Genomic DNA, 23,932 nt, shown 5'->3' with positions numbered 1-23,932 from the left:
AAACATTTCAGTACCAATTAGTACCAAAGTCGATACTGTTGACAAGCCTAGTGCCTTATAAGCTGAATTTGTTTTACCTTTATTATAGATTTTTGATAACAGCCCATTATCTGTTAAAGCTCAATTTTTTTCTCAAGGATTTAACAACACATTGTAATATTGAAATCACGACATAAAAATGTGACAATATGTATTGTTAATGTAAACTGTATGATTTATGATACAGAGTTTGCTTTATCCAGGAGTCAGATTATTGTATTTGTAAGGTAGAATTGACCCAAAAATGACAATTATGTCTTCATAAAACATTCGCATGAACATCTTCACAAGAGCTGACCTTTAGTTTTGTTTATCATAAACAGAGGTGACATGGATATGCCATTTTTCAATAAGACACTTGTATTTGTGCAAACTTCAGTATAAATGCTTAGTCATTTTCCTAGGCTGTGAATAACAGCTATTAAAGTAAATAACATTCAGTTTGTTGGACAAATCAATCGTTTTGCTCCATGAGAACTCAGTGAATCTTCAGAGGCAGTGTGTAGTAATTATAAGAGATAATTAAACAAGCATTACAGATGTTTTATCCTTTTGTGCTGCTTTTCTGCAGATGCAATGAATGCCTGTATTCACAGTACGAGTATGAATGTTTACATAGTGGCAGTACAACTATCCTATTACTTTATATATCTTTGAATATAATGCTTGGAATATTAATAACACAAATGGTCATCTAATAATAACAAATATCTGATTTAACAGTGAAACGGTCTATTGATTTGAAGTCAGAGTGCAATTATAGTTAATAACTTAACTTCTGAATTAGAAAGAGTGGCATTCTGATGTCATCACTGTCATTAGTTGTTTCGCATTTTGAATATGCGCAAAAAAAAAATTTAAATAAATCGGTTGATGGAAATGGCAAAATGCGCATAACTGAGTAGGATAAACTTTTTATTCGATAAGAAAAGATGCGCATAAACTACAAATGGAAACACTTTTACTTAAATTGCAGTATGAGCATTTAAAAAAGTCATGTGATTTTATTACAAGAGATCATGTGATGATAAAAATGTGTGAATAGACAAACCAGCAGACTGAGCACATTGTATAGCATCAAAAATGTTGTTTTTGTCATTCTACAATGCCTTAACCATTTCAATATTAGTGTTATAATATTATTTATTACCTCCAGCATTAAGAGCGTCTGTGCTCCACATCTCACACCTTCAAACCCCACCATCCATTCATTCATTGCATGTTGGCATTGTCTTCTGAGGTGCAAGTCATTTATTAAATGATGAAAAGATTCGCGCAGCTTCTCCTAACACAGCAAATTTCATTTTTAATTTTGATATTTGGTGCCAGTTAATCAAGAAGTGACTATTTTGTTCTCTTTGACTACTTTGATGGAAACGCTGCTTTATTCGCACGTAATATTCCAGTTTGGCGCATAAATTTGCATCTTTGGATGAAAACATATCTATTGAGGAGCAGGACACAATTCAATTCCAACAACCTAAAAAAAAGATACAAAATTTAGTATTTTTTTAGTATTCATATTTTAATACTATTGTTTTCAAACAATCTTGAGAAATAACAACACTATTTTAGCATACAATATCAAAAGAATATAAAATCGTGAGTTTTACGTATCGAATCATATCGAGATACATATCGAATTGTGACTTGAGTGTATCGTTACACCACTAATTTTTCCTGATTTTAATTTGTAATCTAATAAAGTATTTTCTAAAGCTGCTTGGGAGTGACAATTCTTATGAAAAGCGCTACACAAAGAAATATGAATTCAATTAAACTAAATAAAGCTCTTGGGATCTGTAGTTACCCAGTGTGTAGAGGTGCGTCTTCTTGTCGGTGTAGTATGAGCGGAGGTCTGAGTCAGGCTTCTTGGCATGCTTCTCCTCAAACTCGCCAGTTTTGGGGTTCTTGTGTCTGAAGATGAAGTGCAGTTTGTAATCTTCACCACACTTATCAGGCCCAAACATGATAGTGTATGGAGTCTTGTCCACAAACTCCTCCTGTCAGGACAGACAGGAAAGAAAGAGTTGAGGCCACCCATACACAATGGAAACATGTTATTGTGCCCATATTATGCCATTTCACAAATAAAATAAACAGCAAGTAAAAGCCTGGTCTCTGCTTCCTGCAAAAGGTTGTAGGTTTATAAAAAAATTTGTACAATGCCAGACAAGAAACTTCCCTAAGGCCCTGTCCAAACAGTAAGAGATTAAGGTCAGTCCGTTAAATTGTAATATCGTTTTGGCCTTTCGTTCACACAACACTGGCTTTGCTGGTGCCCTGAAATGAACTTTGACTTGCAGGTTACAGTGTGGAAAAATCTTTAAAAGCTGCCCATCACGTAGTCATGTACACTCACCGGCCACTTTATTAGGTACATCTGTCCAACTGCTCGTTAATGCAAATTACTAATTAGCCAATCACATGGCAGCAACTCAATGCATTTAGGCATGTAGACATGATCAAGACGATCTGCTGCAGTTCAAACTGAGCATGAAAATGGGGAAGAAAGGTGATTTAAGTGATTTTGAGCATGGCATGGTTGTTGGTGCCAGACGGGCTGGTCTGAGCATTTCAGAAACTGCTGATCTACTGGGGTTTGACACACAACCATCTCTGGGGTTTACAGAGAATGGACCGAATGGTTGCTGCCAGAGGTCAGTGGAAAATGGCCAGACTGGTTCGAGCTGACAGAAAGGCAACATTAACTCAAATAACCACTCGTTACAACCAAGGCATGCAGAAGAGCATCTCTGAATGCAAACCACATCCAACCTTAAGGCGGATGGGCTACAGCAGTAGAAGACCACAACTGGGTGCCACTCCTGTCAGCTAAAAACAAGAAACTGAGGCTACAATTTGCACAGGCTTAACAAAAGTGGACAATAGAAGATTGGAAAAATGCTGCCTGGTCTGATGAGTCTCGAATTCTGCTGGGTCATTCGGATGGCAGGGTCAGAATTTGGCATCAATAACATTGAAAGCATGAATCCATCCCGCCTTGTATCAACGGTTCAGGCTGGTGGTGTTGTAATGGTGTGGGGGATATTTTCTTGGCACACTTTGGGCCCATTAGTATCAATTTGTGTCAACACCACAGCCTACCTGAGTATTGTTGCTGACCATGTCTATCCCTTTATGACCAGTGTACCAATCTTCTGATGGCTACTTCCAGCAGGATAACACGCCATGTCAAAGTGCGAATCATCTCAGACTGGTTTTTTTGAACATGACAATGAGTTTAATGTACTCAAATGGCCTCCACAGTTATCAGATCTCAATCCAATAGAGCACCTTTGGGATGTGGTGGAACAGGAGATTCGCATCATGGATGTGCAGCCGACAAATCTGCAGCGACAGCGTGATGCTATCATGTCAATATTGACCAAAATCTCTGAGGAATATTTCCAGTACCTTGTTGAATCTATGCCACAAAGGATTAAGGCAGTTCTGAAGGCAAAAGGGGTCCAACCCAGTACTTGTAAGGTGTACCTAATAAAGTGTCCGGTGAGTGTAGATGGGCAAAATGCTATTTTTTGGAAAGATAAAGTATCACATGACCAGGTGGAACCACCCTACATTTAACCACTAGTAACTTATTTAATGTATTAATATGATATCATCAGCATTGGCTATGTTCAGGGCAAAAGTTCGAGTAAATATTCAATTTATAATTTACAATCGTAACAGTTTCTTAATCATTCATTCAGTATACAAAAAATACCAACACCACAGATTAAAAACTTATAGTTGTTTTAATTTGATTAATGATAAATGCTGTAAAATCTTTCAAGACACCTTTTTAAACATTTCCCTTAAAATATTTCCTGAATAAAAACAGTAATATGATTTTAAAAATATACATTATTTTAAAATGTTTTATCGTCAAAATATTCTTACACAAGTCATAGACTATTAATATGCCTGTGTAAATTGAGTGGCCAATTATACATCACAAAAGTACTACTTGATTTTTATCATATGCACGCTTCGCGCAATGCTTCACTGCAATCTCCTGTTATTTTAGTGTATCCTGCAGCTCTTTCTGTGTTTGTTTACAGCACCACATATAAGTGTGGCACACACATTACATCATTTTAACCCAGTTTTCACTTTTCTGAACGTAGACATTTCCTGAAATCAGTGTATGGATAAAAAAACTTTTAGAATCCACAAAAGAAAACGACACAACAGATTCATTAAATTTACTCAAATCAGTTTGACATAGCCTAAATTATATCTCATGGAAAAAGCAAGTCTTTACACCGATGTCAAATAATCTGGAGATTTCAGGAAAACAAGATTGTAGGTTAAGATTTTAAACGCAGGTAATGGCAATGACTGAGATTTACATCACAATCAGCGCAAATAATAAAGACCATCTTACCAGATCGAGGTCAGGAGTTTGAGACAGCAGTTTGACATAAGCACCACCACAGTCAATTCCAGTTTGGAAGTTTACTTCATACCTGAGGGAACATTGATGTTTATTGTCATTATTTTATCATCAAACATACAACAAACGTTAATGTTTTTAGATTAGATTAGTATTATGTGTCTATATTTTGAATTTGAGTTTTGAAATGACAAAGTTGACTTTAAATGTAGTATGAATGACTACTTAAACACGTGTATTGCTCTATTTATCCTTATTATATCTGCACAGGCCACTCATCGTAAGAGCAGTCATGAATACTCACTGTATGATGAGTGGTTTGGTGTCAAAGGTGAAAGGTCGCAGTAGGAGGGCAGAGATGGCATGATGCTTGGCTTTGGATTTCAACACCAGACCTTTGTCTCCTGGAAGTTTAGAGTCCTGCATCTCTTCAACCTCCCATTTACCTACACAAGAGCACACCGCAACCTCATGACTAAACACCCTTATATCAAATGTGCTTAGGTTTTGAATTTGGAAGGCAACTTAATTAGTTCAAACTATTATCTAGCAAAAACACAACATATTATAAAACAAGTATGCATAAGTTAAAAACAGTTCAGTAATGGACATTTAATTTGGTAAATTTTGGTTGTTTATATGCTGAACAAATAATTCAGTATCTATGCCTCTTCCTTAAAAAAAAAATAATAATTTTATCATTTCCTATTTTGACGTATTAGATTCATTACATGTTGAACTGACCATCATATTTGGCAATGTCTTCATCGATGCCATCCTTCTTGGCCTGAGACAAAACCCATCTAGAAAGAGAGGGGAAAAAACAAGCTTTATAGAGACCCCTTTATCAGAGACTCCCTTTTCCTCATATTTATGACAAATAATATGTACTCTTGTTTAGATGTCTGGAATTTAAATGGAAGCATTAAAAGGTTCAAAAGTGACAGTAATACTAATATTTATAATGCTAAAAAAATGTCCATTTTAATTAAGTGCTAAAAAATATTTGTAAAAGAATATATTCAAAGAGTCCTAATAATGTATCATGGTTTACACAGCAGTTACCCGATTTAAGAAATGCTTCTTGAGCAAAAAAACCAACATATTAAAATAATTATTGAAGAATCTCGTGATGTTCAAGACTGGAATAATGATGCTGAAAATTCAATTTCTCCATCACAGGAGTAATATTAAAGGATACCTTATTTACCTCTTTATTAAGATTTAAGTCTTTCGTGTCTCCAGAATGTGTCTCTAAAGTTTCAGCTCAAAAAACCCATCAGATTTTTTATTATACTTCGTGCTTAAAATTTGAGCTTTTAAGACTTTGTAGCAGTTTTGGTTGCCTGCGGCTTTAATGCAAATGAGCTAGTCCTGTCCACCGTTCCCATGTGCATGTCAGAGATTAGTTTGTATTGCTCTGGTGCATGTAGCCTTCATGTAGATAAACAGCACAGTGACAGAATGAAGCCGATTTCCCTTACTACAGTAAGAACTTTCCCAACAGTTATTTGATATATTTGTTGTGGAGTTGATTCAAGCTATTCTGCCATGATGAGTTACAATGTATAAAGTTTGCACTGTTTTAGCATGGCAAATGTGACAGGATCCAAGTTTATATACACTGCTGTATGGACATCCTTTATGTTAATGTACAAAATAAACCTGATTTAAGTCCATGAAGTTTTTATAATTGTACTGACACTATTCGGTAATGTGGGGATGAAATACAGCGATTTTACTATATTTATTACAAACATGCACTGACTTAAAAAACGTTTTTAAACTTGTAAAACTTATTCTCAAGGTGCAGATGATCACAGAGAGCTGATCTGATCTTTTGTACCACGTTTTTAAAAAAAACATCCTGTCTTGTGGATATGATTATACACTTTACTACAGAGACATGTTAATATGCGGCTGTCAATCAATTTTGGTGTGCTGGGAAACCACACTTCTAGGTTACGTTGTAGTGGGCCTCAAATTGGAGGGATTTGGATCCTATTTTAACGTGAAGAAATTTGAAAACAGATTTATTGTTTATATCACTCCAATATGACAGGGGACACACTATACCTGCACACAGTTCTGTCAAAAAATAAATAAAAAATTTACAAAAGATGATTTTCATCATAGATGCCCTTTATTCATATCTTCAAATATAAAAATTCTAATAGTATAGTTTGTTAAAGACAGTTCACCCAAAAATGAAAATTCTGTCATTTATTGTTGCTCCACTTGTTTTTTAACCCTCTTTGAGTTTCTTTTTTTCTGCTGAACACAAAACATGGTACTTACAAAAATGATGGAAACGGGTAACTATGACTGTCACAGTATTTTTTTCTACTATGGATGCCAAAAGCTACCGGTTTCCACAATTTTTCAAAATATCTTTTGTGTTCAACAGAAATAAGAAACAGTTTAACTTGAGGGTGAGTAAACAATGAGTACATTTTCTGTTTTGAGTGATCTAACACCTTGTTACTAAATAAAATAAAGCCGTGGGAATATATAGCAAGTATATATATTTTCTGTACATCATCCATCCATCCATCCATCTATCTATCTAATAAAAACAACAGATGTCTTACCCCTGAAGTGTTCCTTTATCAAAAGCCTCAGCGAAGTAGTGCTCTCCCATCGGCTCTGGAGCTTTATATGTCACCTTCAATAAAAGACGTTTGGGGACAACGTTAACCTAGTTGCTCAAGTACAAGACTGTTTTATATTTAACAATGGTTAACCTCAGATAAAGAAATGTGCTTCAGGGAAGAATTAAAGTCCAATGGGTTCAGAACGCAAGTGAGATTAAATCCTAACTGAATTTCACATTTGTAAGTGATGTGATCAATGATTGGTTGATCAAATGTTTCATATCGTATCTTTTTTAATGCCATGTCAGCTTGATTGTTTATCTTCATGGGAAAAACTATTTAGAATAATACAAATAAAAATATTCCTTAGACTTCTACATTAATAGAAGAAAAAACTTGGCAACAATTCTTTAGATCAGTAACTTTAACCAATTACAGACCATCTCTACATGTAACATCCCAAAAGCCAATCCGAGCAACATGTTCGTCCATATTGACAAAGCAAAGACTGAACTATTATATTGTCTAGGGAAGGAAAATGTCAGGAGCGGCTAATACTCTTACAGTGGGTGCTGCCGGTGGCGCAGGAGCTTTTTGTTCCTCTTCTTCAATATCTTCCTCCTGCATGTCATCGATGGCATCTTCTACGTCCATCTCCATGTCATCAGCCTCCTCCTCCTGCGCTCTCACAGGTCCCATGAGGAGCAGACACAGACTCAGAGAGAGCAGCGCCACGCATAACCGCATCTTCAGCTCCATAGTCTACAAATCAAAAGGCACAATCGATTAGACAGCGGTCAGGATGAACAGACATTCGTCGAGCAACTGATTTGTTGGTTTGTGATGTTATCACTTAGCTTTGATAATTCCAATAAATTCTCCTGAAAAGACACTAGTTTTATGCAAAGCGATCATGAGAAATTTAATCAGCATGATACTTCGATAGATTTTTAGATGAATGTAGCTTACATAAGCTTTTTGACGTTTTTTGCAATAATTAATTTGCCCACAAGGTGGCAACACTAGTCTGTGCTGTCACCTCATTGTTAAAAAGGATGGAGACCGAACATAAACAACAAATAAATAACAACTGAAAGTATATAGCAATAGACACTAGTGTTGTCAAACGATTGTATAGGGAATTAAAAGTTACGAGCTCAAATTTGAATGAGTTTAAAGACTTAAAAGGAATATATGGTTCAAAACATTTGGAGAAAAAAAAAGCATATATTTTGATTGATTACAATCAAGAATCAAATAAAGTATTTGTTTATTCTTTAAAGGGCTGTTTATTTTTCATATGCAAATGTAAGCTTTTTCATAGTCAATAGTTTGTTAATTTTCACTGCAGACCTATTTAAACAGAAAACGTGCTTTAATGTGCATTTCTAATATTCTTTTAAAGTAGTTTAAATGAAGTTAAATGCAGAGTGCGAATTACAGGGGGGTTAATTAACTTAACACTTAATCCCCCCTGATGGACATCAAAACAAGTTGTTAAGAGGGTCAGTCCTTTAATAGTGAGATTTATTTCATTCTGATATGCACTTTTAAATAATAATAAAATTAATGAATAAAATAATAGATCATATAAATATACATTTGACCACCCCATAACTGTTCAAATCATTGTGAATGCATATTCCAGCCAATCAGAAAAAATCTGAAATTGGAAGATCTAGAGCACCGATAGACATTGTGATTACAAGAATTTGTTTTCTCGTAAAATAGTTGTTTGCATCTACATTTAGCTTCAAAGTAAAGCTGAAAATTTTTATATTTTTCTTAATAAACTAGATGTAATTAAATATAAACACATAAATGACTGAAGCATGTATTACACAAACAAACCGAAAAAGTTTCGAAAAACAATCGGCAACGTAAAATTCGCACACTGGTTAAATGTATGAATAAATAATGTGTTCTGATCCTGATTTCAGTTTAGCTGTTTTTCGCTCACTTTCAATAGTTTCGCGGTCTTAATTGGGCAATCCAAGTCCTCACCGATTTATCGAAACCGAATGTGCCACTGATCTTCTATCAATCTACACATTTTTAAAAACATTTTAAAAAACAAAACACAGACAAAATTATAGAAATTGTGTAATTACTTAGTCCAGCAGGAGAATAAATACTTTAAATCAACTATTTTATGAAAATAAATATGTCACACTTGGCAAAAAAAAAAATAAAATTATCATATGACTCAATTCTTACTAGCCATTTAAGCTTTATTTAAAGTTCTGAAAAATGTGTTTAAATCAATGGGTTACTTCACTACATCAGGAATAATTACATTCAGCAAAAAAAATATATATTAAGGCAAAAACCAGTGTACGGTAAAAACTGAAAAAATACTGTGGGTTCAGCAGGTCCGCTACGCTCCACTCACTGAAACAGAGCAGTCAGCTTTAACCCACATGTGAGAATCATTTTTGAAATGGAGGATATGTCATCACGCTGTAAAACCCACTATTCCTGCTTGACTTCAAAGTAAGTTAGTCTACACAGCAAATAACCCAAATGTGATTTCTGCAGAGGGAGCGTGTCATTGACAATTATCTTCTGATCTAATCTTATCTAAATTTGTACGATAAAATGAAACCAAAGGCCAGCGATTTCAATAGGTTACATATTAAACATACCGATGAATTAATAGACTTCAAAATAAATCATTGATGCATTAAAATCTAAAAATAGAGAGTCCTGAAGAAGTTAATAAATATGAGCACTTGCATTACCCACATGCAAAAGTTAGCAACTATTTTGCGGTCTAAGTGAACATTTTAGAAACATTGGATTTGTGATTTCAAAAGACTAATAAAAACAGTCCAAATTAGCCTGGCACCAACAGAATCTTACCTCCGTATTTAGAGACTGCTTCTAATCATGGCAGTCAAAATGTTGCCCGAATTACGATGAATAATTGTGACCACTCAGGCCCCGTTTACACTATTGCTTTTTCGTTTTAAAACGGCACTTTAGAATGAAAACGATCCGCGTCCACACACTAGTTCACCCAAAACTGAAAATTCTGTTATCATTTATTCCCTCATTACAAACCCGTTTGACTTCATTTTTTTAAATTTAACACAAGACATTTTAAAGTCTTTTGGAAACTGGGAATTAATGACTTCAATAGTACTTAGTTAATACTAATACTTGTTTCTGATGACAAATTCAATTAATACCACTTCAGATAAGGTCAAGAAAAAAGCCACTACAAAATTCATGGCACAATTATAACTGCCTCATGCCAATCATGTTTATGACAGATTTTTTCATGGCAATTGATGCTATCTTGGTAAACTCATGACAAAAAAAGGCAATGATGTACTAAAGTAAAATAGTTAGACATTTCAAACAATATCACATTCAAATTTAAAATAAAATAACTGCACTAATGACACTTGTCATAAGCATGCATAAACTCTCATGCATCATGTCATGACTATAAAGGTTTAATGACAGTCTTATGAACACTCCCTTCAATTAAAATGTGAAATGAATAGCAACACCGTCTACATAATCGAATTTAAAAATTGTATCACGAAAATGCTCCTAGTACAAAACATCAGGACTTCAACACTAGTTCTGCCCACTAAAAGCAGCGCAGACAATCTCCTCTAGCACAAATGCTATTTCTCGTGCAGACACACTTCTACCATAACAGTACCCGTAACATCGTGCACAGTCCTCATATAGACAGCAGTGCAGGCTGATGTAAAAAGGGGCCTGTGGTTGCAGTGGACATGTTGCCATCTCAGGGTCCCCATGACTCCAGTCGCCACAGCAATATCAAAGAGGCGGAGTTCTGCCGCATCAGCCCCTTTTCTTTAATAAGATTTACCCCAATGAGATCCAGTGAGATTACACGCAAGCATGCGCACACACACATTTTAACACAGGCACAAACGCACATCTAAATAACCTGCACTTTACATAGAAAAGCAACCGTTTCTACATCGACTACAAGCAGCATTTCATCTGAAGCATCATTTAGTGCCACAGAACAGAAGGGGAAATAAAAACTAATGACCAATATTACCTCAACAGCACTCTATTATAATACCCACAAAACCTTGCTCTTTTTCTCTCTCCAGCCTGAGTACATGATTACTGTCATTCTCTTCAAGAGCGGAGTATTGGAGCACTGTGGGTTCATTTCTCAAAGGTATCAATAAACTAAAATAAAAACCTTAAATGGGTGACACAGGTGTGTTTAAACACACAGACGGTGTACCCCACAGACTGTTGTGTTAATGAGCTTAACACACTCAGGATTAGTGCGCCTGAAACAGTGGTGCCAACAGCCTCTGATAACAACACATCCCCATGGCAGCTAAAACAAAACAAAAATCACTGCAAACAAATGACTTTCACTGAGCTTTCAAACTACAGAGGAAAAACAAACTAGGAGAAATGATCTTCGACCATCATTGCATACAAAGACTCCATTATCTAGGGGTAAATTATAAATAAATGCCATTTTTTTTGTGTTGTATATTTTCTGTACTTGTTTATAAGGGTGTTTGCAAGTTTGCAACAAAATCAATTTCTATTATCACTAATAACAAAAAATTTATTATATATATTTTTGGCATTTTTCATTTTATTTGACAGTAAAGGACAATGACAACAAGTGAGCTAGATATAGCTGAATTTTTCCAGCACAAAAGCTGTCCAAAACCAGTCCAAACGCACAAAAAAATAAGTTAAAAAAAAAAAAAAAAGGCCTAAATTAGACCTGTCACTATATCTGTTTTTGGTGGTACGATTTATAGTAGTACATTTATTGGGATAAACAATATTACTGTAATTTTAAGACAATTTTGACACAATAATATCATCACTATGCAAGAACACTTCCAAAGAACACTATTTTTAAATAGTTTACGAATATTTAATTTAATTATAGTCGTTTTAACCATTTAAACCATTTATTAGGCATTTTAATCAGAATGTGAAAGCTGATATCATAAACAAATAATAATAATAATAATAATAATAATAATAATAAAAATGTTAACATAAATGTCTAAGGTAAAAAGAACTAGAAAAAAATAACAGATTTATTTTCAGTCTTCAGGCACCCACATGAAACCATACTACAGTAATTTCAGTACATACTATAGTGTTTTTTAACCATACTACATTGATACCTCCAGTAGAGATAGAGGTGCTGCATAATCAGTTAAAACATAGTTAGAACTGTTTTTTAATCAAGGGCGATATATATTGCATCCCCAAAAATTATTGAGGACATGTACACGTGTTGCGCGATAAGTTAATATATTGATTACTGTGACAGACCTACCCAAAATATTAGATTGATATTTTATTTTTTATTTTTTTAAGTCAACATTAACCTAGTTATTTTAACCATAGAGCAACCAACACCACTAGTCGCAGAACCACAACATAACCGGAAACACTGCCCCCTTTCACCCACACACTGCACTTAATGTTGAGTAGATTACACTGAGATATTTAAACAAAATATCTGATTTCTTTATGAGAAAATAAACAAGTGTTAAAGAGACTCTTAAACTAGATAAATAAAATGTTACATAGTGTGTGCAATGGTAAAGGTAGATCAACATTTGTTAAATGTCAATAATAATGATATAGCAATCCTCAAACTCTGTAAACAAATTATGTTAATCAAATCTGAGCTTTCAAGTAAAGGAACTAGCCATCATTATTCAAATACATATTACGACATTCCAAATAGTGAAGTTGAATGACTATATTACCCTCTATGCTAAAAAATCTTTCAGATGGGGAACTAGTGGCTGGGATGCACAAGAAACTAAACCAAATAGCCACTCTGATGGCATCCTTACATCGTTTTTTTTTTTTTAATTTACAATCTCTTCACTGCTGCTATACGGCACTCATTTTTGCATGTGTTGTTATTATGACCTGAGGTGACAAGCGCAAGCACAGTTTCCTTTACAATTTTCTATGCGATTTGCACTCGCGATCCCTTTGCGTCTCTCGCAACTAGGCGACCATCAACCATTCTCTCAGAGGATGACAAACCGACAGTTTATGGAAAAAAAGTCAAAAGCACTGCATTGTTTGGGTGCGCTGTGTCTCAGGTAATAGGGTATATGAGGAAGGACTTTTAATTTGTCAGACGCTTCCGGTAAACTGTATTCAGTTCAGTGTTTCCTCTAGGACTTTTTCAAGCTGTGGCGGCAGGCCTTTAATACAGATCTACCAACTACCTATGGCGTTAGTTCAATGAAAAATGTCGTGAGCGCAGTATTACAAGTCGAGACCAAATTTTTGTAACACGAGCATGCAAATCTCTTTGCTTGAATATTTATGAATGTCTCCAATAGACCTACAGAGCAGCATTAATGTATCCTGAAGTGAAACAGCTATAAACTCCAAGATAAAGTCATTGTATGCAGAGCCATAGACCGTTATCTATAAAGTATAATTATGGAAACTGTACATCTTAACTGAAAGCAACGTCGTGTTTGCTAGCCTCACGCACCTGTCAGTCAGCACGTCACCTTAAATGGTTAAACAAATACCGCACAGCACTACTAAGGTTAAAGAAAAGTTCGCACTGTTTTAATTCACTTACCTTTCAATAAGTTTTGGTGTGATTATAACCCGCTTTTTTAAAAAAATGACTGAATGTTTTAAATGAGAACCTGTAATGTAGCTGTGGCGGAATGAATTTTGGTGTGGCGCCCCGCCATGGAAGAATGAATGTAGCGGAAACCATGCAATTACAAAATCAGTTTAAGGTCTGTTTTCTTTAAAAATCAGTGATCTCCGCTGCCTGACCGATACAAAGTGGGTATCAAAAACGTACAGGAATGCACTGCATTAAATTAAATTTTTCCCCACCATATCTTTAAAACATGAACATTTATTTTACCCCAGTATATTCAATGGAGCTTCTGTGCTAGCCTGCTAATTCTGGCGGGTGGTGCGTGTAAATGGCTTGAGAAAGTAAATGAATGCCAATGTCTATTTAACTGATTATATTTTAATAACATTACAACACTGATGCTGTATAAGGAACTGTATAAAATGGAAAAAATTTAAATGAACCGTTCACCGGAATTTTATTAGTATGGGAACACTAGCTCCGCATATACCCTATTAGTCTACCGTTATTACTGAAATGTTTATATTCAACACAAAGTGTGAAGCAGATTGGTTAGTTCTACTTGCATGAATCGCTATGCTCGCATCGAAGAAGTCATGCGCCTCTATTGGAAATAACAAACTTACACTCCAAGCTTATTGACATTCCTTCCAACGTGCGCGCTCAGTAGCCACATTTTAATAAAACTGTAGCCTTCATACCAAACTTTTTTCGCTATTGACAATGGTGTTTGGTCAATAAATACCAATCCGGATTATCACCAAGCGCTACCTTCAACCATTACAAGTCGGAATGATGGATGTGGTTTTTAACAAGAGCTTACATGTGCTGGCGAAGTACAAATAGTGTAAATTCTGTAATTGGTAATATTTCAGAGACTGTAAGAGTCTGTATGTATTCTTTTTTTTTATTTTTGGTAATTTCACACGTTAATTTGCATTAAACTGTAGCTATCATCAAAACTCACAAGTGTGAAAAATGTCTCACATGCTTTTTAAGAACAACCCGAACAGCTTTACTCTTCAAGTGAGAATAACACCACACCAACAAAAAGGGTAATGCAGTTGCCAGTGAAAACGAAAGCCTAATCAAAGTGTCCTGTAACAAACTGTAATGCATTACACTGACCTGAACTTTACCGTTTAGTGGAAACGAAACATAAATCAAAAGAAATTTATAAAGTTCAATCGAATGCAGAGTCTTTCAACTCCATTTGATAGAATGCACGAACACAAAAGTTTCGTCCTTGTCCAGAGTCTATACCATACCTCTTCAGAAGTTAAAAAAACAAACATCTTTGGACTCATTTAATGAAGACTTGAGTAAAGCCATCTTCTGTAATTTGTTGTTTTTGCAGTGTTCCTTCCTCTCTTTATAGACTGTGAATCAACAAACCGGATCAATGTTGCCACCTTGAGGAGAATATTCAGAGCATGTGAGTATAAGCGTTAAAGCTAAAAAATGCTTTAGGCTTAAGAGCAGGACACTCAAGTTGAGGATCCCTGAGGCTACACAGTGTGAGTCTATGTATTGTAAAGGGGTTGAGGTGGGGGTCACAGGACACACTCTTGACCCATCTGTTGCTCAGTGAACTAATGATCATCAGTGGGGGTAGAGCGAATACAGCCCTCCATCATCAGCACTATAAAGCTAATCTGATTCAGAGTGAACATAGCTTCAACTAAACCGACATGTCAGCAAAATTAAACATGTAAAGACCCACAGGCTCATCTAAAGATACACATTAAAAAGCATTAAGTTGACTTAAAGTGAGTAAATCTTTTAGTTTTAAAGTGATTCTGACATAAGTAAACTAGTGAACTACTGAATAAGTAAACTAGTCAACTACTGAATTACAAATAGTTAATGAACTGTGCATAAAAATAAACATTAAGTCAACTTAATAGTTTCAATTACAATGCATTTACTAATTTAAGTAGTCAACTTGTCACATTTAAGGCACATAATTTTCTTTTTTTTTTATGTAAATGCTAAATGAAAATCAGGGAAGCAAATGAACTATTTATTGTTATGAGACTCAACGCCTAAAATGCAACTGATTAAGATGATTAATAAAGATGATGATTAAAACATAGATGATTAAAAATTAAGTTATTGAAGAAGTGAATGAAGTCAAGTATCTTGACAACTCCACACATTAATTTAAAATGTGATAGTCATGTTAAAAATATGTGTAAGACAGTCAAGCCAAGACAAAACTGTTTTTGTTTTATTAGAAGATTTTTAACATATCAAACTGCAAAATTATCCATGCACACAATGATATTCTCTCACTTGTTATATCGCAAAACATCAGGGTCACAAGCCTCTTTAACTACATTGAAGCCTACTGAGTTATATATACACATACATATGTACATACATACACACACAAGCAATTTATTGCCTATGCGATAGCATCATTATGAAGATTTACGTGAATATAACCGTTTTAGTTTTGATAGTTTAATTAAATTTAATTATCTTAAATTAGTTTTTAAATGTTTAAATAATCATGCTCCAATGGTGTTTTCAGTTGGCATCAAAACCGAGGTTCGCTTTGGGTGTGCGTGACATGATTTCGGCTGGCGGAGTGCAGAAATTTTTTTTTGAGATTCGAGCGAACAGTTTGCGCAGCACCTCATTTTATTTGAGTTGAGTTATAGGAATCATTTTGAAGAGATTTTGTCTGAAACAAGTATGCCTGTACAGACATCTTTATGATCCGTCCATGCGTGATCACAGGAATAACCAGATGACCAAAAATTCTAGGCTAAAAAAATTGCAATGATGGTAAAGGAGGAAAGATTTTGTTAAAAAGTTTAGAAAAACTTGAGGGACAAGTTTGTTAAAACCAAAAACAGAGGCCGTGGCAAAAGTGGAGACCTAGGTGGTTTTAATATTACAGAACACGTTCTTCCACCATTCATAGGTTTTAATTTAATATTTACAACGCTAAAATGAAGCAACAAATTATTTCTTTGATAACTGGAAAAGAATATTTGAACCTATCAGTTTACAATATACTGATTCTCTCTTTTTCTAGGCTTTATTGGTGATTATGGCTTATTCTTTCCATTATAAAAAAAATATATATTTGTAGAGCAACCCATGTTCTGTCGTCATTAATGTTTTAATAAACTTTACAAGGCAGAACTGTCAGAGATATGAACAAAAGTAAGAGATGCAACAAAGTTTGATTTACAAAAAAATCTTGAATGGTTATAAAAATGTTTATTTTACAAAAATAATAAAAATAATTAGTTTAAAAAACTTTAATGATATTAATGATATGTCGTAGTTCCGGAAACTTTCTATTCCTGTTTATCCGTCAGATTTCACAATGGGTTTCTTTTGACAGCCCCCTGTAGTCTTAAAGAATATCACAAAAGTGAACGTGTCAAGTATAAAAGGCTAGTCCGTTTCACAAGGTGCGCGCGCAGTCAGCGGAGGTGTGCGATGCGGCGCCAGGCGAAAGTATAAATCAGGCTTCAGACCTCTTTTGGTCTATCTGTTTTTTCTCTTAAGGGAACCAACTTGTGGAATGATTTACCCGTTAGCCTAAAATTTGAAAGTAATATACATGTTTTTAGTAGTGTTCTTCAAAAGTGGTTAAAAACAAAACAGCAGTGTTTACACAAATAGTCTACTATTAGTTTGCTTAATCATGCTGCCTTTTCCTTTGCCTTACCGTAATTGTATGTAAAGAATTATAATGTGTATATGTATTTATTTTATTTTCATTTTGTCAAGCCTCCATGGACAGGTGTTGAGAATTAGCAATTCTGCTAAAACACTTAAACAAATGGTTAGCCAGTGTAATTGTGATATCCATGTCAAATATATAAATAAATTAAAAAACTGTTGTTGAAGGATTAGATGTTAACTTCTTTTCAAAAAACAAATTAATTTTGCTATGCACTAAATCAAGTTAACACTGTCATTCATTTGTCTTTTCTTTCCAAAACAGCATAAAAAAATCCAAATTGCAGAATTTGGCTTTAGACTCTGAACTGAGAAATTTGAATAATTATCAAAATTCACTTTAAAAATAAAAAAATCACATTAATTAAAATGAATATGCAGAAATTGGCGAGCCCTGGCGACTTTTTGTTTTGAAAGAGGAAAATTGGAAGTAACACTTGTGTTAACTGCCTAATAACAGCCGATTAATTAGACTAAAATAGCAGCGAGGCCATTACTACAGGGCAGACTCATTACTCCTATGAAGCATCATTAAGACTGAAAGAGGAAGACATTCGACATGGCAGTGTAACTGACAGCGAGCTGCTTCAAATCCAGTTTGGGCAGAGATCTGCACTGCTGATTAAATACGACTGATCCATTAGACCTGCCAGAGCACATGTTGATGAAACCCACAGGCCAGCTGAAGGCTCATATCAATAGTTCTGATCAGCCAGTCTTCTGCGGTCAAACAAGATTGCATAATGACTAATGAACTGTATTCCTATAGAGCGTTCATGTCTCTTTCACATGTAAATTCTCATTGCAGCAGTACAATGTTTGTAATTAGCTTTTAAAACCAGTCTTTCTAGACAGCCTGACATTAGACTATAGTTTCACTGTTCATCATGACCTGAAAGTATAAGATGGTAACATCATCTATTATTTAATGACTTTACAAAAAATGCATTAATCTGACAATATTTTACAGTGAATAAATTATCAATATATGAGTTTAACTGAATAATTTGAAAGTGGTTTAGACTTAGATGCATCTATTGTTTAAAATGCATATCAGTGTGTCTGTGAGTGTATTGGCTGCACAATGTATTGTTTCAGCTTCAATATCACAATGTGAACATCTGCAATAGTCACATGCCATTATATGCAATGTTGAGTTCTGGATTATAGATGAGCAGGTGCCACAGAACACATGAGATTTGTGGGGTCACTGCAGAGTTTAAGCATAATAGAGTGAAAGTTTATTATTTGCATGCGTTTTTGAAGCCTGTGACTGTATAAGCATTTTAAGAGCATTCAGACATATTAGGCTGCATTTACACTGCAGATCTTCATGATCAATTCCAATTTTGTGACTTTATCCGATTTTTTTAAATGACCTGCTTACATCATCTTTTAAAAGTGACTCGTATGCGATCGTCTGCATTTACACTGCACACAACAAAAGGCGCAATGACCAGAGGGGGAAAAAAAAAAAAAAACATTAACAGCTGATAGTTAGAGTCCTCTTTTTTCTATTCCTGTATGTAATCTGTTTGCAGCTTTTGACAAGCTGTTTTACTTAGATTATGACAGAAAGGTTCTCATTTGTGCATCTTTTTTTAATATGTAGGCTTTTTTAAACCTTTAGGCATCTTAACGTAAAGTCGATGGTGTGATTTATGCACGTGATGTATGCAACAGTTTTATATTAGTTTATATTGGTTGCATGGCGGACATTGCGCTCTCTCTTTCTCTCGTTAACATGCTTAAATAACTGTGCTATAAGACAATATAAAAGCTGTTTCAGTTCTGGTGTATGAGATTTAAGGTTTGGGACTCTGCTGAAGTCTATTCTGAAATGAAAGCGTCAGAGTTGACGTCATTCGCTATGGTTTTTAATGACGAGCGAGTCGCATTGACAGGTGAAAATCCGATCTACCTGCTTACAATGCAGACACGAGGGCAGAGATCCGATTCATATCAGATATATTTCCACATATGAACAAGGCCTGAATCTGATTTGAGTAAATCGGAATCCATGTGATTTGTTCCTGCTTACACGTACATGGGCCATATGCGATCTGTGCCACTTGGGGGAGAAAGTAAATAAATAAATAAATAAATAAATAAATTCGGAATTGAGTCACTTGAACTGTGCAGTGTAAATGCAGCCTTACATTGTAGCATTTGTTTTATGGAATTATTTATCAGTGTTTCTGCAGGTTTATATCAAATGTAAGACTTTTTAAGAGCCTTTTAAGATCATTAAGAATGAAATTTTAGACTTACACAGGGGCTACGATTTTTTTCTCATGGCCCGGTATTATCATGAAGAATTGTGTAATTGCTTCTAGTTTTTTTTTTTTTTTTTTGGGGGGGTGGGGGGGGGGTTTGCTGTAAAAATATCTAATAGCTCTTGAGAATTGTATCTCTTTGTAATAAAAAAAAAAAACTTGTATATAAAATAATAAGGTTTTATTGAGATGTACTGTTGGTCATTGGATGGATGTCAGCCCAAATTTAGTAGCTCTACTTGGACAAAGAAAAAACGAAGACCTGTTTAAAATGATTTAAGACCTACAACCCAATATGTCAGTCAATTTAAGAATTTAAGGCCTAAAATTTAGGTTTTGAAATTAAGGCTTAAAACCCAGAAAATGTTCATATTGTATTTTCCACTCTATTGTATTTATCAATGCGTATATATTTTTTATTATATTTTATGCATAATTTTTCCAAATAGAGCTTTTCAATTCATTTGGTGAAATTGTCTTCATATTACATATTACATATTATATTAATATATATAAAATCACAAACATAGCACAACTGATCAATATTATAATTTTAACTTGGGCCAAAATCAATATCCAATGAATAACTGATACAATCTTATACTTCTCAATGTTTTACTATATTGATTTTCTATATATTATTAATAATATTATTATCATAATTTTTTTTTTCATAAGTCGTGTGTTGCAGACCTGTTGGCCAGGTCACCCTTGTAAATGAGATCTTGATCTCAATGGGTTTTTTATCTGGTTAAATAAAGAAACATAAATACTTCATTTGGACTGTATTTTAAGCAATATTTCTTAGCTTCTGCTATATATATATATATATATATATATATATATATATATATATATATATATATATATATATATATATATATATATATATATATATATATATATATATATATATATATATATATATAAAAAATAATTGATAACAGACAGTAATACAAACAACATAAGATTCATTTAGGAAATCTATGATTATGAAGGTTATTATACCAACAGAAACATTTAAAAAGTAATTTTCTTTCTCCTTAAATTAACATTTTATACTCTTTTACCAACATAGATTTTTTCCTACTGTTTGCATTATAATTTTTAAAATTGGATAAATGCAAGTAAAATAAAACATTTAACGTGATGTTACTTTTCCACACAAACAAATAAAATATAAGTTCTTTAAATAATGCACAATATCAAGCACCCTATATTTTAACATATCAATATCCATTACAAAAAAGAACGAAAAAAAGAGATCTGCTGTGCATAAATAAATTAAAAACCCCACCAATAAATGCTTTACTACAACACTTTGAAACAAATGCATTTATATCAGTATAGTTACTGAAACTTGATCATCATACTGTCATTTATTCTGCGATGATGTCCGAGGTTAAACTATATTTGTTGCTCATACAACACAAAGTACAAGTTAAAACTTTGCTCACAGCATGCACTCATTATATCAGACTTATAATTGTGTGGTTAAGCCACATGTGGTGGTCCCAGCATGACCCAAACGGGGGTTCAAGTCAGCACTCAATAGTAAACGCATACTCTTCCAGAACACACGGTTAAGCCTCTTTACACTCGACTGCCACAGTCCTTGGCTTGTTGAGATGATGGGGGAAGGTACCAACAGACCATCTACACACACAATCTTCCCAAAGTGCAGCGGAGAAGTGTGACTCAATGCCCCGGGCAGGATACAGACCATAAATGTGAACAGATAACACTCTGATAATTCACTTTACAACCTTTTTTTGGATATCAGAAAGTTATTAGAATAACAGTTGAGGAAAGTTACACAATAAGAAAAGAGTTACTACTGCACTGTAAAACCCAAAAAGTGAAGGTAACTCAACTCGTTTGAGGAAACCGATTGCAACAAACCATTTAAGTTTAAAAACTAATCTATACGAGTACTGTGAACTTAATTTAAGTTGAAGTAATGAGGCATTTAATTAACGCATTAGCTTCAACACGGAGTTCAAAACTCTTTTCAAATGAGTAGAATAAACTTTCAGTAAATTTTGAGTTAACTACACTCATTTCATTTGATAAAGTGGACTGTTGGGTTTTCCAGTGTGGGAATGTGAACTGTTAGTTAAATATAAAGGTCAAAGTTTCTGAAAACATGTAGTTACATGTTAACAAACAATATAGGAGGATGGTTGATAGAATTTTTCACCCTGTGTTCCTTTAATACAAGGAAATAAAAAGATTTATCAAAATTGGCAAAATTACTCATCCTTGTTACAAATCTATTTGACGTACTCTCTTCTGTTGTACGCACGAAAAAAGATGTTTTTAAGAAAGCTGGAAACTGGTCACCATTGACTTATGCAAGTGAATAGTGAATAGGTTTCCAGCTTTCTTCAAAAAAATGTCATTTGTGTTCAACATAAGTAGCTCATAAATGTTTGAAACCACTTGATGATGAGTAAGTTCACTCAAAAATAAAAAAAAACTGAGGGACAGTTGGTTTTATATTCGCACATTGCTTCAGTGACAACTTGTGACATGCTTCCTATATTGTTTACCATGGTAGTTTGAATATTCAGTCTAAAAAACACAAACATTAACACTATTTATTTGACTGTAAACAATGTTGTACTTTGATAGTCATTGGCTGATAATATGATTTACAATTTGCAAAAAAATGTTTGTTAAGTTTAATTAAGGAGAAAGTCCAAATGTGCAAATATTAAACCAACTTTACCTCAATCCAGGTTCCTTCAAAATATCTTCTTTTGTGTTCAACATAAGTAACTCATAAAGGTTTTAAAATCACTTGAAGTTCACTCAAAAATGAAAATTCTCTCTTTTAAGTGATATTTAGCTTTAATTTCCAACCCTCATCCACGTTTCTAGTCGTACAAATGTCAGAGTATTTCTCTCGTGACCTCTACCTTTTTCTTAAAGGGCGGAAATGACGGTTAAACTTCTGACTTTTCCGCATTTTATCCCCCACACAGCCTCGCTATTCCAGAAACATCCACTAATAAACTCAAACTGAAAGCAAAAGATTATGCTTGGTGATATTCGATCGGTGCGTGTCAAACAAACCTACTGTAAAGAGCAATGTGCGTTGGCTCTATTTAATAACAGAAACATCTACAAAATCGTGCACACAGATAACATTTTACATATTTATTTACAAATAAACAAGGTAAAGGTGAATTCAGTCCCACGTATATGTAAATAATGGTTTTAACTGAAGTGCTGCTGTACATTTAAAACAAGAGCAAATGAATGAACGCATGTTTAACTAACTTCATTTAAGGGATTCGCAAATCGCTCTCAGCAGCTCTTCCCACCCCCAACATTAGGCAAGACCACACGAACCGCAGCTTGCATCTCACTCCGCAGACATTACAAATCACACGAGACCTAAAACACGAAGCAGGTGACTTTTGGTTTTATGACTGAATTTACTGACATGACACCTGTATCGGTTAGCTTAGCTCTAGGAGCTAGCTGACCAACTAGCCTTTCGGTCTACGCACATATTCTCAATTTAACACTCCGGTTGATTCATATATTTTCTAATTCTTGCAATAACGGGTCGGTTTTTAGTACTGCACATCAACAAACGCGATGGAGTTATAGTAAAGCTCATATTTGCGGGTTTAGCGTACTCACCCGTGCTTACTGATGCTGCACTCCGCCTGCGACTACAAGCGCATCACGTGTGGCTATGGACGATCAATCCAGATCCGCAGGCTCCGCCTCTCGGTGGATTTGATTGGGTACTGTATGGATAGTGGACACGTATTTTAGAAATTGCGGGATGGTGATTGTCCAGATTTTCTGTCTGTCACAAACTGTAGTGTCCGCCTCCGACCTGCACCTCGTGGACACCGCTGATTGGCCGTCAAGGACACGGAAATAGACTCTTATTGGACACATCACAGCTAAAGCGAAAGATGACGGGATTCGTTTAAAGATCACATCATGCACAGATTTACTTTGCTTTATTTTCATTAAAGAGCTGTCATATTATAATAAATTTAGTTTAAGTAACTATGTTTCAAGCACCAAAAGCTTTTATAACATCTTTATATGAAGAGTTCAGATGGAAAAACCTCTAAATGTCATCTAAAATTTTCACCTAAAATGAGCATTTCTCTCAGCCTCCTATGTTTATGTTCAGTTATTTCACTTTAAAGGCAATAAGAAGAACTTATTCGTTCCAATAAAACATTTCTGGAGCCTACACACAAGAGTCTGAGAAAAATGCTAATTTTAGAAGGAATTATCAAGCAGCATTCAG

General features: G+C 34.5%; 1 protein-coding gene across 1 annotated transcript in view; it reads right to left on the bottom strand.

The window, feature by feature from the left end:
• Window positions 1-23,409, bottom strand: part of canx (calnexin) — a 42,799-nt gene extending 19,390 nt beyond the window's left edge. Inside the window, exons 1-7 of the mRNA XM_056471804.1 lie at window positions 23,302-23,409; window positions 7,597-7,794; window positions 7,030-7,103; window positions 5,183-5,241; window positions 4,743-4,884; window positions 4,430-4,511; window positions 1,850-2,042 (exon numbers count right to left, since the gene is read on the bottom strand). Coding sequence (XP_056327779.1) covers window positions 1,850-2,042; window positions 4,430-4,511; window positions 4,743-4,884; window positions 5,183-5,241; window positions 7,030-7,103; window positions 7,597-7,791 — 745 coding nt within the window. The 5' untranslated portion in view covers window positions 7,792-7,794; window positions 23,302-23,409. The remainder of the gene's footprint in view (window positions 1-1,849; window positions 2,043-4,429; window positions 4,512-4,742; window positions 4,885-5,182; window positions 5,242-7,029; window positions 7,104-7,596; window positions 7,795-23,301) is intronic.
• Window positions 23,410-23,932: the final 523 nt, after the last annotated feature.

This window comes from Danio aesculapii, chromosome 14 (genome assembly GCF_903798145.1).
Source record: "Danio aesculapii chromosome 14, fDanAes4.1, whole genome shotgun sequence".
Lineage (NCBI taxonomy): Eukaryota > Metazoa > Chordata > Actinopteri > Cypriniformes > Danionidae > Danio > Danio aesculapii.
The sequence above is the reverse complement of the archived record's forward strand: the minus strand, read 5'-3'. Positions and strand labels throughout refer to the sequence as shown.